The sequence below is a fragment of the Thalassophryne amazonica genome, chromosome 3 (genome assembly GCF_902500255.1).
Source record: "Thalassophryne amazonica chromosome 3, fThaAma1.1, whole genome shotgun sequence".
Taxonomy (NCBI): Eukaryota; Metazoa; Chordata; class Actinopteri; order Batrachoidiformes; family Batrachoididae; genus Thalassophryne; species Thalassophryne amazonica.
The window spans coordinates 115,135,014-115,153,242 of NC_047105.1; the positions used below are offsets into that span (position 1 = coordinate 115,135,014).

Here is an 18,229-nt window from a genome sequence, read left to right on the forward strand (position 1 = left end):
GAGTGTGAGGTCCCATGCTGAAAGTGGGCAGCCACGTTCTTGTAAAAAATGTTGAAAAAGGGGGACCAGGAAAAATCCGCTCCTACTGGGAAGACAACATTTATGTAATCAAAAGTCAAACAGTCCAGTATTTCAATCAGTCAATCAATTTTATTTATATAGCGCCAAATCACAACAAACAGTTGCCCCAAGGTGCTTTATATTGTAAGGCAAGGCAAGCAGAGATCAATCACTAATGATTAAATGCAGAGTGGTGCATACAGAGCAAAAAGAGAAAGAAACACTCAGTGCATCATGGGAACCCCCCAGCAGTCTAAGTCTATAGCAGCATAACTAAGGGATGGTTCAGGGTCACCTGATCCAGCCCTAACTATAAGCTTTAGCAAAAAGGAAAGTTTTAAGCCTAATCTTAAAAGTAGAGAGGGTGCCTGTCTATTTGAGCTGGAGCCTGAAAACGGCAAGGGCAGAACAAGAATACTGCACCGAAACATGCTGTTCCCTTGTGAGTTCCTTCCAGCAGCGGCTCATGAAAGTCATGCCCCAACTTCAGCTGACACAAAGAAAAGGGACAAAACCAAAAGAAACCCTGAAACAAAATGCACTCAACGAGATGTGGGGGGTGACTCGGATGACGACTTCCATGCTGTAACCCTCTCTTGGTCTTCGGCTGAATCCCCAGGGTCATCTGCACTCAATCCTGCCGCTCAGGAGTTCCATCCCCAGGGTGAGGGTGCTGTCCCAGATCTGCAGAAGCCTTTCCACCCTGCTGCGGAGTGGGAGGACCAGGTCCTATCTCCAGTGTCAGAAGAGAGTGCCGACGATGGAGCGACAGGAGATTCTGGCAGCTCGGGTGATGAAGTTGGAGGGGCAGAGCGGAGTCCTGGGTATCCATGAAGACAGAAGAAGCAACCCAGAATACTGATGTATGATACTCTTGGCCAGCCAAGATTTTCAGAGAGAACCATAACGAACAAGGAGATGGCTGTTAGAGGTTACTGGCGGCCTTGGTAAAATTAAAAAAACAACAACAAACAAAAAAGCCTAGTCTAGTATTTAAGACTATTACACCTAAGTGTGGTTTTGTTGTTTTTTGTACAAAGAGAACACCAAGGACTGCTGGCCAAATAAGTGTGTTTGATGTGGATGGTACACATTCATGGTTATTGTAATGAGTGTACTACACAAATTTTGGGGCATATAGACTAATATTATCAGGAGTATACTTAACGGCAGTACTCAATAGTCTGAGTTTCTCGTAAGCAAAGTTTAGACTGATATGCCCTATTTTTATTTACAATTATCCATGACTTTGTCGATTAAAGTAAAGGGTGTAACTGAAATGTCGGGATGACATTTTTGAAGTGGGGGAGAGTGTGAGGGGTCAAGGTTAAATGTTATTTCTGTGATCCTGGTTAAGGTCAAATGTTATTTCTGTGATCCTGGTTAAGATTCTCACGTAACTTTGGTCAGAAGAGCCCCCCCTACATAATTAGGATTCTTTAACTTGGACAATATTTTGGACTTTGAGTGGATCGTGTGTTGTGGTTGCGCCACAAGGTGGCGCATTTACCCAGGTAATGTTAAGAAAACGGTAACAGAAGAAGACGGGGGAGCGGAGAGGTTGAGAGAGGCATCGTATCAGAAAAACCGCTGCAGTCAGAGAAATGCACGGCAGTAAAAGTTGGAGGAGTTAATGGAACTGCTGAGTGTCAAAAATAAACACAAGTAAACGTTTGCAGTGTCTGCCTGAGTTCGTGGCTGCAACAGTTTGTAAGCACACGCCAATCAAAGCAAACTGCTAGGGAGACTGCACAACCAAAATACTAATTTTTCCAAGTGTTTCCGACAGGGCCCGATTAATCATAGGGGCATGGTGGGTAGTTGCCCACGGGCCTCCACAAATAGGTGGCCTCCACAAAAAAATTATTACTATGACAAACCGTCGAATCGGTGTCTTCGACTGTGTCGATGACATTACCAATTCGCAATATTACATGTTACAAGTTACACCAAATGTAATAGTTTCACCGTAATAGCTTCAAAACAGTAATAGCTTCTGGTCTTATTCATCGAGTACAATCTCAACCGGAAGTCGGTATTCCCCAATGTTCTATTATTACGCCAACTGGTAAACAATTTTGTCCAAATGTAATTTTGTCCAAAAATCAATCATTCCCATTTCCTTTTTTCAGCATGAGTGGAAGCCAACAGCAAGACAGACACATGGATGTCAGGACTTTTCAAAGTGGGGCTACAAAGAGAAAGCTGGCCAAAGAGAATTTGATGTCATGACAGACTTTGAACACATTGTGGCTGATTTTTCTAAATGTAAAGCTAGAAGAGTTTTGATTTAGGTTTTGTAAGTGATATGTGTGTTTGTATATAATAAAATGTTTTTAAGCAAAATTTCATTTTCGAGTTCTGTTACTAATGTGTTATGTTAGGTTGCGCGTACTGTAGGGGTCTCCACACCTCACTTTGCCCCTGGGCCTCCACAACTGTAAATCGGGCACTGGTTTCCGACAGTGTTTATCTTACTCTGTGTTGTGCTGCTTTTCACCGTGCATTCCATTCTGGTCTGGCCTGTGTCTCCATGCTCTAGTGCCTCAATGACCCTTCATCAATTTTCATTTAACTTTGTAAATAAACCTGTTATCGTGTTTTCACTTCAGCTCACTGCCTTTCAGTCCTACTCATTTGCAGCTAAACCTGACACAAGCACGCTGTTCAACTGAAACTGATGCTATAATGTAAGAACAGAGCCACGGATTAATTGCAGAGTTTACATGAGTGTGATGTTGTGTCATGATGACTCATTTTTAAAGCGATAACTGTGTTAATTTCAGTGCACTCGCAGTAACACAGCAGCTGCTGTTCACTTTGAGAAGAGGGGCTGTGCGTGCATGTCGATCAGTCGTGAACGCAGCCTGATAAAACACAGTCTCTGCAAAAGACACAGCTTTAAGCTGAGTGTCCACATGTTCCTGTCAGTTTCCAGGTGGGCTGCAGATAGAAATCAGGACAAAAACAGCATCTGAAGCTGCACCAAAGGGTAGAGCTGAAGCTGGCAGTGACCTTGCCACTGGTGACACCTATTCACGGGATGGAATATTTCACTGCCTGCTTGCCAAACTGCTTCTCTGTACGGAGCACTGAACTGGGTGGCATGCACAACACATGTGTACATCCACGAGCTGGTAGAAAGTCCTGAAGCTCCTGAAAATAATGTATTCCTGACTTTTTCAAAGCGTCTGCTTGCAGGTCAACTGATCTGGATAAATAGAGAGCCATCAGTTTCACTTGGACACCGCTCCACCAGGGGGACTACTAGATTGGATGCTCCTGCAATACACCACTACTCCACAAGGGGCACTGCTGCACCTGATGTGGCTGCAACGGGTCGCTGCTTTTCTAGGGGAGCTGCAGCCACTCAGTAACCGTCACATTCTAAACTACTGTTAAGTTTGACTGATTTTCAGGTGCAGAGGGACGAAGCGGTTAAAACACCTGCAAGTGATGGAAGCCCACCTTTAAAGTCGTTGCTGGTGTATGTTGAAGGAGGTAGGATTGTGTTTCCAGCCAGTGGTGATTCTTGCTGAGTGCTAATTAAAGGACATGTCACACAAGTCTATCCATGCACATGCGGTAATAATTAGTGGTCAGTGATGTATTTTATTGCTAATTATTCCTCTCGCTCAGTAAGATAGCAGATGCATTTCCGAAAACATCTTACTCTGCGCTTCTCTACATTTCTCAGCATGCTACATACATTTTACGAAAAGCAGAAACATCAGACAGCAACAACAGACAGCATTAAACAAACGCTGCAACGTCTGATAACGAAGCTTCTAAGCTTTCATTCGAAAGTGGTGGCTCAGATTTACAGAGGATGTACAGAGAGGAGATGACACACTTCACCTTGAAACTCTTCATTTTTTCAAAGTCTGTTGTATTTTGGATTCTAAGGTGGACTGATACTGCTGTTTGTGTCGCAGGACGATACTTTACTGCCGCCACGAATATGGACGTTGAATGTCTCCACAACATTGTTTTTATAGGCTGCCTGAACATGCAGATGTATTTCTTACATTGGAAAAAGTAGGAATACATTATTTTCAGGAGATAATGGACTTTCTATTTAACATACCGCAGTTGTGAGAGAACTTTGTGAGGGGCTGACAGCGGAGCTGCCATGGGACATTGTTCTCCAGCTGGCAATTGCGCAGGATCCCTGCATGTGTGAGGACTTCTTAGAGTGAGTGGACATGGACATTATTCTCCAGCTGGCAATCTTGCAGGATCTGTGCATGCATAAGGACTTCTTAGATTGAGTGGACATGGACATTGTTGTCTGGCTGGTGATTGCATGTGATCCATGTGTGTGTGAGGACTTCTTAGATGGAGTGGACATTACATATATAATCTTGGAAATCATTTTGGATCTTGATATGTGCGGACTGTGGAGTCTGCTCTCTGTAACAGAGCAATACTGTTACATGTGCACGCTGAACTGTCAGCTGTTTTTCAGGTTGTCTAATGACAGATGTATTTCTTAGATTTTTCACAGTTATATTCATGACAACACTTATAAGTGTGCACAAAGCTGAGCATCTGGCAGAGACTGTTTTTAACAGGCTGCATTCATGATAAACATGCACATGCACTAAGTCTTATCACAGTGGAAAGTGGTAGCTGCTTTTACCGTGACTGCATCAAAATGAACAATTATCACTTAAAAACGAGTCATCATAACACTACATCAAACTTATGTAAACTCTGCTGTTAATCTGTGGCTCCATTCTTAATGTTAGCAGCTACATTGCGCAGCACGGTGGTTAGTAGTTAGCACTGTTGCTGCACAGCAAGAAGGCCATGGGTTCGATTCCCACCTGTGGCCATTCTGTGTGAAATTGGCATATTTTCCCTATGTTTGCGTGGGTTTCCTCTGGGTGTTCCGGTTTCCTACCACATTTAAAGACATGCAGGTTAGGTGAACTGGAAACTTTATAACTGTTCAGGTCTCCCTTGCAAAAGAGGTCTTGATTTCAATGGGACTAGCCTGGTTAAATAAGGGTTAAATAAATAAAAATAAACATTCCATTCAAGCGTGCATTGGAATATTTTCCTCAATGCTACGTAAATGCTGCCAGAAACACTCGGAAAATCAAATACTCATGGGTCCTTTGTTTTCGGCAGTCTCCATAGCTGTTTGTTGTGAATGCCTATATTTGAGACCGGTCACAGAAGTGCACAAAATATTCCCAGTGTTGCAGATGTGTCATTTCGGACCATAGCAGCACGTCTGAGTCTGACTCTCTGCAACCAAAGCGATTAAATGGAATAATGTGATTATTAACCATCAGATGACAAGCAAGGCTGTTTTAAGCAGAAACGAGGCGATAATCATTTGACGTAGGAGCAGCAGCAGCACACGTCAGACTCAGACGTGCTGCGGCACTCTGATTGCTTCCCCCATCTTTTGTTATGGAATAATGCTGAATTTATGTAGAAATGATTGTTGTACAAAAGCTTCAGATATCTGTCACTGAGATAGACGATGACTGAATATTCTCTTTGTTCGCAGTGTTGTTGAGGAAATCACTTGCGGATGTGAAGTGCAGGATTTAAATCACACAGAATGGCTGTGTGACAATCACTGGACACATCACATCTGAAGAAACTTGTGAGCACATGAAGGAACTGAGTTTTGATGAAAAGTCTGAGAAAGAACTGCTGATATTGTGTATATATCAGAATCAGAATCGCCTTTATTGTCATTGTAATTTGCATTGCAATGAGATTTGAATGCAACTCCGAAAGGTGCTTTCCGTGGTGCGAGTAATTTTTAGCCAGAAAAGAGATAATAAAATTGAACAATAAATTATTCAGAGTATATGTACCACTAAATAAATATGAGATAAGATAAAATGTGGACCAAGTAAAATGTAAAACGAGAATTATATACAACTGTGGAATCATATTGCACAGGAATACTGCACAGATATTGCACAAGAAACTTGAAAAGTGCAGGTTAGAGTGATTTGTTATTGTTCAGTGCAGTGATTGCTCTGGGGAGAAAGCTGTCCCTGAGTCTGTTTGTATATTGTGAAAGGACAAAGATTGCGTATCCACCATTGTAAGTAAATCACTTTTTTTTATTAGAACTGGAATCATTATGTATCTGCCCTTAAAGTTCCGCACCCCAGTACATCTAACATATATATATGTTAAACACATATATATGTTGGGTAAAACCTCTAACACACCCACCAGTTGGGAGAAAACATAACTTAGAGTCCTTTGCACAACATTACAATTGAATATGTTGTTCAACACAGAAAACACAGCAAAACATTTTCAGAATTAACGACTCCAGGAAAACTTGACTGTTGCCGTGGCTAAACAAAAGCGGATATATCTGCTAGTCTACTGCTCGTCTAACTCTGCTAGTCGACTGTTCAATTGCAGGGAAAAACTTAGAATGATCAAAGCCATATTTGTGTTTTTGTCTGATTTTTATCAGTTTTGTTGCATTAGTTCCTCATACTAAGAATGCACAAGCAAGGGATTGAGCTTATCTTAAATTCTCCTTTCTCTATGGCTGCTTTCATTTGTTGCTGATAGGCCCGCCCCTCCAGCCTGCAGATGTCCAATCACTGCCCATTATTTCCTGTTATGTAATTGGGCCGCCTGCCTGTGTGTGAGTGTGCAGAGGGCAGCACACTAAAAGCACCAGTGTCTGTCTCATCGCTCTTTTCCAACACACACGGAGCACTCGGGTAAAGTACACTTCTTCTATTTCAGAGTGTTTGTGATGCGCACAGAGTGTTTGATGACATCATTGCGGTGATAACTGGACTCACTAACCTGAGTTTTGTTTGTGTGACTTCAGTAATATGTGTTGTTCATTTGTGTGACCTCACAGTGCTGAGCTGTTTTGTTATGAACACTGATCCTTGCTGAATTTAGACCTGGTCAGACCTCAGCCATTTGATTGGTTTAAACAAGATTCCAGGCTCCACCCCTTTCTCTTCGGTGTCCAAAATCATGACAGATTGCAGAGACATTTTTCCTTTTATCTACAGGAATTTCCCAGCATGCTGGTTATAAAGCAGGTGTACAGTGCTGATAATTCAAAGGTAGAAACTACAGAAGTCATGTGCACAAAAAGTGTTTTATCATCTTTATTACAAGGCCCTCTGGGGTTATTTCTATGGTTTGTTTGTCTGTGTGTTGTCAGGACAACTAAAATCAATTTAAAATGGTTTGTATGCAAATTTGTGACTCAATACTCCACACGTCTTGAGAAATACCAAGATAGGGACCCTAGAATTTTCTGAGTGAGATATCTGTTGGGGATATTAAAAACTTTCAGTTGTGTCCATCTATCTGGAACTGGATCACAGAAAACATTCAGTGGATTTTCTTCATGTTTTTGGATGTTGTTGTTAAGCATTTAAAGCTTGACCTGATGCCTGCCAAAAAAAAAAAAAAAAAATGGTTCACTTGGCAATCTTGTCAGTGTAATGAAACGTTTAGTGGATTTAATTCATATGTGGTGACGTTCGCATCAAACCCTGCAGCAAAGTGCATTAGTATCACCATTTTAAAGCGGGTACACTGCCAATTTATGGCAAGAAAGAGACTTAATTAAGTCTGCCAAGGACGTAAGAAAATCATTGGTGTTTATTTATTTATTTATTAGTCCATCTGTTAGCGGGATTATGTTAAAATTACTGCATGTATTTTGATGAAATCACAGATAGATATTAGACCATGGAAGACTCCATTAAATTTTGGAGGTGATCCAGTTCCGGATCCGGATTCTGCATCAAGATTTCATCCTATATATGCTTTGAAGGAATACGTCAAATTCTACTTCATGGATTCTCACCAAATTTGCACCACAGATAGATATTAGGGCATAACTTCTTAATGAAATGGCATAAAGCATGAGAAGTGACAAATAAAGATGTTCATTGTGTTTTCTGAACATTTTAAAAGTAATATGATTTTTGTCATGATGTTTTTCAGGAAAACACATAGAAATGTTGAATGCTTTACTTAAAATTTGTCATTTTTCTATCGTGTACATTTCTTGTCTATTTCGAAGCTAAAAATAAAAATGTTAGCTTGGGATATCCTATTTTTCCATTAACTGCACCATTTGAACAAGTTAAAAGCAATACTGATACACTTCTACTCCAAAATGCCTGTTAACCTTTTATAAAGCCACTTTCATGAATTCTGTCTGGACTACTAGTGCAGCGGATAACTGAAAAACAAAAAATGCTTCAAATGGTGATGCAAGCACACAACACAGTCAAAACTATTCCATTTATTAATCCCATTAGCTCAACCAGTAATTTGTACCACTTTTTTACCAAAATTGGGGCAACTTTAACTTTTGACCCCTGTACAAACTGAAATTGACCTTTCTCAGTGTTATTGCTGTTTTTACACCATAACTCCATAACATTCATTCACAGATAGTCTAAACTATACCTTTTTGGAATCTTTATGATCAGACAAATAATATGAAATACCTTTCAATATGATTGGAGCATTTGTAAGTTTTGACCCCTGTGTAATTCTTCAATTGACCCCTTCTTGGCCGCCTATTGAAAGTTCATGTGGCCACTCGGCATTTTTGAAAGAGTAATGTCTAAGGAGTGTGTGTGTGCCAAATTTGGTGCTTGCATCACCATTTGAAGGATCCCTCAGTAAATATTCACTTCTGCTGCACTATACCACATATGCCTGCACGTATCTCTCTGAGCAAACAACACTGTTCCTGTCATTCAGTGTGGACTGTCCTGAGCCACATGCTTAACAGCTGAATGGTTTGGTACCTGCACCCTGCAAACGACATTATGAATCAGAGCAACATAGAATACCATTGGTGGACAAAACTGAGCACTTGGACTTCGTTGGGACAATATACAGTGAGGAAAATAAGTATTTGAACATCTTGCAATTTTGCAAGTTCTCCCACTTAGAAATCATGGAGGGGTCTGAAATTTTCGTCTTAGGTGCATGTCCACTGTGAGAGACATAATCTAAAAAAAAAAAAAATCCGGAAATCACAGTGTTTGATTTTTTTTAATAATTTATTTGTATGTTACTGCTGCAAATAAGTATTTGACCCCCTACCAACCAGCAAGAATTCTGGCTCACACAGACCTGTTAATTTGTCTTTAAGAAGCCCTCTTATTCTGCACTTTTTACCTGTATTAATTGCACTTGTTTGAACTTGTTACCTGTATAAAAGACACCTGTTCACACACTCAATCAATCACACTCCAACCTGTCCACCATAGCCAAGACCAAAGAGCTGTCTAAGGACACCAGGGACAAAACTGTAGACCTGCACAAGGCTGGGATGGACTACAGGACAACAGGCAAGCAGCTTGGTAGAAGACAACAACTGTTATCATTATTTATTAGAAAGTGGAAGAAACACAAGATGATTGTCAATCTCCCTTGGTCTGGGATTCCATGCAAGATCTCACTTTATGGGGTAAGGATGATTCTGAGAAAGCTCAGAACTACACAGAAGGACCTGGTCAATGACCTGAAGAGAGCTGGGACCACAGTCACAAAAATTACATTAGTAACACATGATGCTGTCATGGTTTAAAATCCTGCAGGGCAGCAAGGTCCCCCTGCTCAAGGCAGCACATGTCCAGGCCTGTTTGAAGTTCACCAGTGACCATCTGGATGATCCAGAGGAGGCATGGAGAAGGTCATGTGGTCAGATGAGACCAGAATAGAGCTTTTTGGAATCAACTCCACTTACCATGTTTAGAGGATGAGAACAACCCCAAGAAAACCATCCCAACCGTGAAGCATGGGGGTTGAAACATCATACTCTGGGGGGGGGGCTCTTCTGCAAAGGGGACAGGACGACTGCACCGTATTGAAGGGAGGATGGATGAGGTCATGTATTGCGAGATTTTGGCAAACAACCTCCTTCCCTCTGTAAGAGCATTGAAGATGGGTCATGGCTGGGTCTTCCAGCATGACAATGACCCCAAACACACAGCCAGGGCAACTAAGGAGGGGCTCCGTAAGAAGCATTTCAAGGTCCTGGAGTGGCCTGGCCAGTCTCCATACCTGAACTCAATAGAAAATCTTTGGAGGGAGCTGAAACTCCAAACCTGAAAGATTTGGAGAAGATCTGTATGCAGGAGTGGACCAAAATCCCTGCTGCAGTGTGTGCAAACCTGGTGGAAAAACTACAGGAAATGTTTGACCTCTGTAATTGCAAACAAAGGCTACTGTACCAAATATTAACATTGATTTGATTCTCTGCTGTCTTCAACAGCATGTCTTTTTCCTGGTTCTCTCCCTCAGCCCCAACCAGTCCCAGCAGAAGACTGCCCCTCCCTAAGCCTGGTTCTGCTGGAGGTTTCTTCCTGTTAAAAGGGAGTTTTTCCTTCCCACTGTTGCCAAGTGCTTGCTCACAGGGGGTCGTTTTGACCGTTGGGGTTTTTCCGTAATTATTGTATGGCCTTGCCTTACAATATAAAGCGCCTTGGGGCAACTGTTTGTTGTGATTTGGCGCTATATAAATAAAATTGATTTGATTTGATTTTCACAGGTGTTCAAATACTTATTTGCAGCAGTAACATACAAATAAATTATAAAAAAAAATGATACATTGTGATTTCCGGACTTGTTTTTTTTTTAGATTATGTCTCTCTCAGTGGACATGCACCTAAGATGAAAATTTCAGACCCCTCCATGATTTCTAAGTGGGAGAACTTCACAGGGTGTTCAAATACTTATTTTCCTCACTGTAAGTACTGACTTTTATACAACATGCAGATCCACCTCAGATTTCTGCGGCTACCCCAAGTAAAACAAAGGGAGCAGCCAAAAGGACTTTCACTGACTTGGTGATGCCGTTTGCACCCTGTTCATTTTTTTTCTTGTCTCTGTAAATTTGTTAGAATTAGGCATGGGTCGGTATGAGATTTGGACGGTATGATAACCGTGGGCAAAAGTACCGCAGTTTCACGGTACTATGTATAGCTTTAAAATGTGCTTTAACAACATTATGGCTATTTTCATATGAAGCACATGTGATTCAAGCGCACTAATTGACGTGATGTCTACCACTGATAACTTTAGAGAAAATACCAAAATGATAGTCTCTCTTTTAGACATGTAGCATCTGCCCCATGGGAAACATGACTTACTTGCTTAGGGAGAAACGTGGCTGGAATAAGGTCCGGAACTCTGGATGCTCAATACATAGCCCAGCTTCACCAACAATGTTTTGGAATAGATGTATTTGTCCTTCTTGACATGTTTGTGGGAGAAATTTGGTCGACCACAAGCACGACTCAGGTCCACCGCTTGTACTTCTCCATAGTTTCAAAGATGGGATAAAGTTTACTCCTTCCATGTAATCCTTTGTGGGTATCTTGAATCACTCAGAGTCCGACACATGCCATAGCTCGGAAAATAAAATGAAAAAGCCGACTTGGTCCTTTTAGACGGAGGAAAAAGTTCAGTGCAGGCTTCGCCTCCTTCAGCCATGATGCAGAGTTAGTTAACGTTAGCTGCCTGTTTGTAAACAGAGACAGAGGTGTGCACCAGGGGGAAGGGCGGCAGTGGCTGCCTCCGCTCTGCCTGTCAACAATTCTCGTAACCTGCTCATACCGTAGGGACAGAATAACAGACAATTTTAGTGGTTTTGATACCGTGGCTTTTTCATACCTTGGTATACCGTGAAATTGGTTATCGGCCAAAGTCTAGTTAGAATGGCCTAAGCACTGGGCCACCCGTCTGACTCTGGTCTGCTTGAGGTTTCTTCCTCAAAAACCGAAGAGGAAGTCTTTCCTTACCATTGTTGCCTATGTTCTTGTTCAGGGGGGTTGGTAAGGTTAGACCTTACCCATGTGAAGCACCTTGGGGCAGCTTTGTTGTAATTTGGCACTATATGAATAAATTGAATTGAACCTCTATTCTGTGATTAATAAGTGTAGTTTTACATTGCTATTATCTAAATAAAGACACAGTAGTGACATCTGTCACTCAGTGTAGCTCTCAATTTAGTACACCCTGTGCACATTCAGCATGACATAGTGCATGGAGTAATCATTCAGTATGTTCAAGTGATTGAACAGATTGTATATGTTCATGCACTCCAGTGTCCCCAGTGCTTTCCCTGCCTGTAGGCTTTTCCAAGTAGACACATGGAAGGCAGGGGTTTCCCAGAACACTGCTCCCCCTTCTCTATAACCTACTGCAATGAAACGAAGAGCCAGCCTGCCCTCTATCCAGGACTTATACTGGTCCAGGACCAGGAAGCGAGCTGGTAACATCTCTGCAGACTCCTCATACCCTGGACGCACACTGTTTAAACTCCTCCCCTCTGGTTGACATCACAGAGCTCTGTACTTTAAAACAGCTAGACACAGGAACAGTTTCTTTCCACAGACCATCACACTGATGGTCAACTTATCCTGCCAAAAAACTCACAAATCATATACCTCATGTACAACTTCACCCTGTTTGTCTGTTTCTCCTTTGCCCACATTTTTATTTGCACATTTTTACTGTGAATTATTTAGTGTTTAGTGTATATTTATGTCATGGTCATATAGACAGAGTGCAGTTCAAACTGGAGTCAGATTCCTTATTTTCTTCTTTTTCTCAGAAAAAGAACAGTTCACAGACACTGAAAATCTAATATTATCATAGTATTCATGTCTATGATGTGTTTGCAAAATTATGAGCACAACTGTAAGTAGGTCATGATGTCGCCCGTATACCTTTACATATTGTTAGCAAACCATTTTATTTCTGTCATATTACTGATTCTATAGAACACTGTGAAGTCTGAAGATGAAGATTGCAGTGATTGGTCAGAGCCTCTTTGGCCAGGAAGTATACAAGGAGTTAAGGAAGGAAGGCCACACCATCGTTGGAGTCTTCACTATCCCCGACACTGATGGAAAGGCCGATCCCCTGGGTAAGAACATCCCTCAGCTTCCTTAGCTCTGAACAAGGCGTTACCGTCACCCTTACTAGTCATCCATCATAAAAGTACAGTTGCAGGTTTAATTTAAATGGGTACAATCCTGTGTTTTACGAAATATTAAAAGCAGCCATGAAGCAATTTAATTATGTCTACTATTATATCTAGGTGACCTCAATGACCTTGATCTACAACCAAGTTACTGACGTCAGGCTGACCTTACCAGATTAATTATGGCATTTACAGTAGTGTTCAGAGTAATAGTAGTGCTATGTGACTAAAAAGATTAATCCAGGTTTTGAGTATATTTCTTATTGTTACATGGGAAACAAGGTTCCAGTAGATTCAGTAGATTCTCACAAATCCAACAAGACCAAGCATTCATGATATGCACACTCTTAAGGCTATGAAATTGGGCTATTGGTAAAAAAAAAGTAGAAAAGGGGGTGTTCACAATAATAGTAGCATCTGCTGTTGATGTTACAAACTCAAAACTATTATGTTCAAACTGCTTTTTCAGCAATCCTGTGAATCACTAAACTAGTATTTAGTTGTATAACCACAGTTTTTCATGATTTCTTCACATCTGCGAGGCATGGAGTCAACCAACTTGTGGCATCTTTCACCTGTTATTCCACTCCAAGATTCTTTAACAACATTCCACAGTTCATTCACATTTCTTGGTTTTGCTTCAGAAACAGCTTTTTTGATGTCACCCCACAAGTTCTCAATTGGATTTAGGTCTGGGGATTGGGCAGGCCACTCCAAAACATTAATTTTGTTGGTTTGGAACCAAGATTTTGCTCGTTTACTAGTGTGCTTGGGGTCATTTCATTCAGGATGTCTCTGTACATCCTCAGTCCTGACTAGGCTCCTATCCTAACCCTCAACCCTGACCAGTTCCTGCTGATGAAAAACATCCCCACAGCATGATGCTGCCACCACCATGCTTCATTGTAGCAGTGGTATTAGCTAGGACTAAGGTGATGAGCGATGCCTGATTTCCTCCAAAGTTGACACTTGGCATTACACCAAATAATGTAATCTTTGTCTCATAAGGCCAGAGATTTTGTTTCTCATGATCTGAGAGTCCTTCAGGTGCCTTTTACTAAGGAATGGCTTCCGTCTGGCCATGCTGCCATACAGGCTGGATTGGTAGATTGCTGCAGAGATGGTTGTCCTTCTCGAAGGTTCTCCTCTCTCCACACAGGAATGCTGGAGCTCTGACAGAGTGACCATCGGCTTCTTGGTCACCTCCCTGATTAAGGCCCTTCTCCCCGATTGCTCAGTTTAGACAGGCGGCCAGCTCTAGGAAGAGTCCTGGTGAATCCGAATGGTTTCCTTTTAAGGATGATGGAGGCCACTGTGCTCAATGGAACCTTCAAAGCAGCATAAATGTTTCTCTACCCTTCCCCAGATTTATGCCTTGAGACAATCCTGTCATGAAGGTCTACAGACATTTCCTTTGGCTTCATGCTTGGTTTGTGCTTTCACATGCATTGTCAACTGTGGGACCTTATATGTAGAAAGGTGTGTGCCTTTCCAAATCATGTCCAATCAACTGAATTTACCCCAGGTGGACTCCATGTAAACTGTAGAAACATCTCAATGATGCACCTGAGCTCAATTTTAGGCTTCATGACAAAGGCTGAGAATGCTTATGTACATGTGGTTTCTTAGGGGTGTTTTATGTTGAATAAATTTGCCAAAAAATAAAAAAATACTTTTTCACATTGACATTATGGGGTATTGTGTGCAGAATTTTGAGGAAAAAATAATTTCATCCATTTTGGAATAAGGCTGTAACATAAAATGTGGGAAAAGTGAAGTGCTGTGAATACTTTCTGATGCAATGTAAGCATGTACCAGATGTGGTCTAAATCTGGTTAAAAATCAAATTCCTTTAACTTGACCTTTGCCCAAATGAATTTTTTTGATTGCAATTTTGGGGCCAACCTTAATTGATATACCAACTTTGGTGGAAATCAGCAAAAGGACCTGGACAAGCAGATAGGAAGACATGACGTTGACCCCAATAACTGACATTTGGCAAATTTGGTTTCATTTGGATAATTCCCCACCATATCTCTGCCAAGTCCCATGAAAGTCAGAATGAAAACTCATGAAAAAATAAAAATTGTGACCTTTTAAACACATGAACCTGACTCCACTGATTGATCTTTGGTAAAAATTGTCCTCATGTGTACAGTTCCATAGCCCACCTACATACGAGGTCTGTGAGAAAAGTAACGGACCTTTTTATTTTTTTCAAAAACTATATGGATTTGATTCATATGTTTTTACGTCAGCCAAGCTTGAACCTTCGTGCGCATGCGTGAGTTTTTCCATGCCTGTCGGTTGCGTCATTCGCCTGTGGGCAGGCTTTGAGTGAGCACTGGTCCACCCCTCTCGTCGTTGTTTCATTTAATTTCATTTGTTTCTTGTATATGTACAAAGTTTGATGGGCATTAGAGTGAAAATGGTCATTTTGATCTATGAAACCAATTACCTTGACCTTTGACAAAACAAATTCTGAGATCAACCTACATGCACACAAGTATGGTGGAAATTAGCCCAAGCACCTTGGAGGAGTAGTTAAACACACAAATATTTCTCAAATTATAATACAATGCCATAAATGGGCCTCGGCGACCAAAACAAACCATGTTTCTGTGTTGTGCTGTCAAATAACCACTGTACACTACTACTGCATGGATCCTTCATCAGCTGTAGCCATTGAATATGAAATTTAAACACAGTGTGTTCCTAATTTGTTTACTTGTGTTTTAATATGTTTCAACACCAGAGGGGGGAAAATCAATGGCGGCCAATTCAGCACAGCTCATGATGTCTTCCTTTTGATATGGACTCCAGTACAATGTTCAAAACATTTTTCAAAAAATTCTGGAGCAGTACCAAAAAATTGATTTGATACATCCCCAGCCGAATATTCTATCTATTGTTTAATTCCATCTGTACTTTCTGATTATGTTGTGTTTTGTCTCACATTTGGCTACGTAATATGGACCATGTTTCTCCCCGAGGGTGCTTGCATCTTCGTTGGGTTGAGTAGAAAAAAATAATGTATCCACTGTTTTTTGGGGGGGGGGGGCAAACTGCATGAGTTTCAACCACAGTTGTTAGTAATTTTCAATAATTTCTCCAATATCCACTAACCACTGAACAAGTGGCAGACACATCCATGTGCTATTACTTAGGAAAAACAATGCTGTTTTCCATTGAGCTGGTGCATCAAAGTTCACCAGTTACAACATGCTCTGTCCTCATTATGTGTTCTTTTAATCTGGCGAGTTGCAAGATGATAGCATTTATTGTCTTGTGATTATTATCTACACAAGCAAGCTAAGATGGACAAAGTCATTTTCTCATCTTCAGTTTTGCTCTCCAAGCCCTTATGCTATTACTGGCACAGGGAATAAATGGGCCCAAATTGGTGCCAAATAGAATTTAGACGATTTGCACACTGATTTTATTACATACTGTAAGCCCATAAAAGAAAATAGACTCTGTTCACTTATCAACGCTACACTGTCAGGACTATCTGTGTCCAGCTGGTATGGTGTGATCGCATACAATTTTAGATGGGACAATAGATGTGTGACAGATAGATGTGACAATATAACATGAAAAGTTTTTCAGGGTAAAGGACAGCAATAAAATGCCTACATTTACATTTGTAGCTATGCTACTGTGCAAAGGTTTTAATCACATGAAATTAGCTTAAATCCTACTGAAAACTGCTAAATGTATCATCTTTAGAAAAATGTCCAATACGGCACTTATATCAATCAATCAAGTTTTATTTCTATAGCACTTTACAACAGTTTTCACTGAACCAAAGTGCTTTCCAATAGCACCAGCTAGAGATAAAATAAAAAGAACAGTACGAAAAACACAATAAAACACAATAAGAGCATCCAAAATAGAATAAAAATAGACAAAGTGTCAAAGCAATTATGTGCAAAATATAGGCCATGGTATGGTACTTACAGTGCCACTTACAAAAATACATTGGGAGAAACCTGTAGTATGTATCTGCAAAGGCACAGTGCATCAAATTTAGAGGAAGCTCATCCAACAGTTACTACTTTTACTCTCACAAAGAGCTACAGCCCTTTGGTAGGGTGTGTACAAGTCCAAACAAAAGTAAAATTGGGTTCCAAAGTTCAACGGAATGCATGATACAGGGCTCAAGTGGGATTCTGTAACTATATTTATCCCATACAATAGGGAAAAAGTGAGTGTTACTGGAACTCCATGAAGGGTGTTATGATTGTAGTAGAACTTTCGTGAATGTTGAGTATGCAGTGGGCAACATCAGGGTAAAGCACCCAGGCAGACAAATCCATCCCTACTGAAAGTACCTGTCACAGCAAAGTAATACACATGCTTGATACTTGGCTCTTTCTAGTTGCTGTGTTTCTCAACAATGAGGTACCTGTGCATCCACAGAAGTGTCCCCATATGGCCAAAATGTCTTAGCTGATCCACCCTCACACTGCAAGCACTTAGTCTCCCTTAAGTTGTGTTTACACATAACGACAGCAAGTCACGAATGCCACAAAGTATACATTCTTGGCCGCTGATCACGAATGTGATGAGTCGGGGCAGAGGCGTCAGGTGTCTTCAGGAACTGCTGCAACCTGTTACCACACGTAACAATTAATGGCACGTGTTGCTGGAGAATTATCAGGAACCATTACGCACAGTCAAGAATAATGCTCCGCGTTTTTGCACGCTAACACGTGTAGCAGCGCATTGTTAAGTTCTGTTACATTGTGAATGAGGCACATTGTCTCCACACACCCCCTATATTCATCCAACAGTCAGTTGCTGAACAATTCAGATCGCTCCATTTGCTCCTCACAATCCACAGCAGAAGAACTTTGTGATTGCATGCTTAGTTGGGCTCTGTGCCATGAAGTGGCACAGAAAGGAAGAGGAGACGCCGAGAGAGCCAGATGTGTGGCTTCACGTGTCTCTCGTCTCACACATTTTCCCACACATCAGGCACATGCAGCATGTGGAACACCTGCAAGAGCGCGATGATGAGCATTGGAAGGAAACGAGGGTGAAATGAGGGTGGTGCGTGACATTCGTGTAAGATTTTTTTGACAGCCAAAAGTATGCTCCATGAAAATCACAAATATCACACACCAACACACACTATTAAGAAACCTATTCAGATGCATTAAGTCACATTAAGAATGTCAGGAA

General features: G+C 41.1%; 1 protein-coding gene across 1 annotated transcript in view; it reads left to right on the top strand.

Annotated features, from left to right (window-relative positions):
- The first annotated feature begins 6,683 nt into the window (after positions 1-6,683).
- Positions 6,684-18,229, top strand: part of aldh1l1 (aldehyde dehydrogenase 1 family, member L1) — a 140,321-nt gene continuing 128,775 nt past the window's right edge. Inside the window, exons 1-2 of the mRNA XM_034167344.1 lie at positions 6,684-6,779; positions 12,840-12,985. Coding sequence (XP_034023235.1) covers positions 12,859-12,985 — 127 coding nt within the window. The 5' untranslated portion in view covers positions 6,684-6,779; positions 12,840-12,858. The remainder of the gene's footprint in view (positions 6,780-12,839; positions 12,986-18,229) is intronic.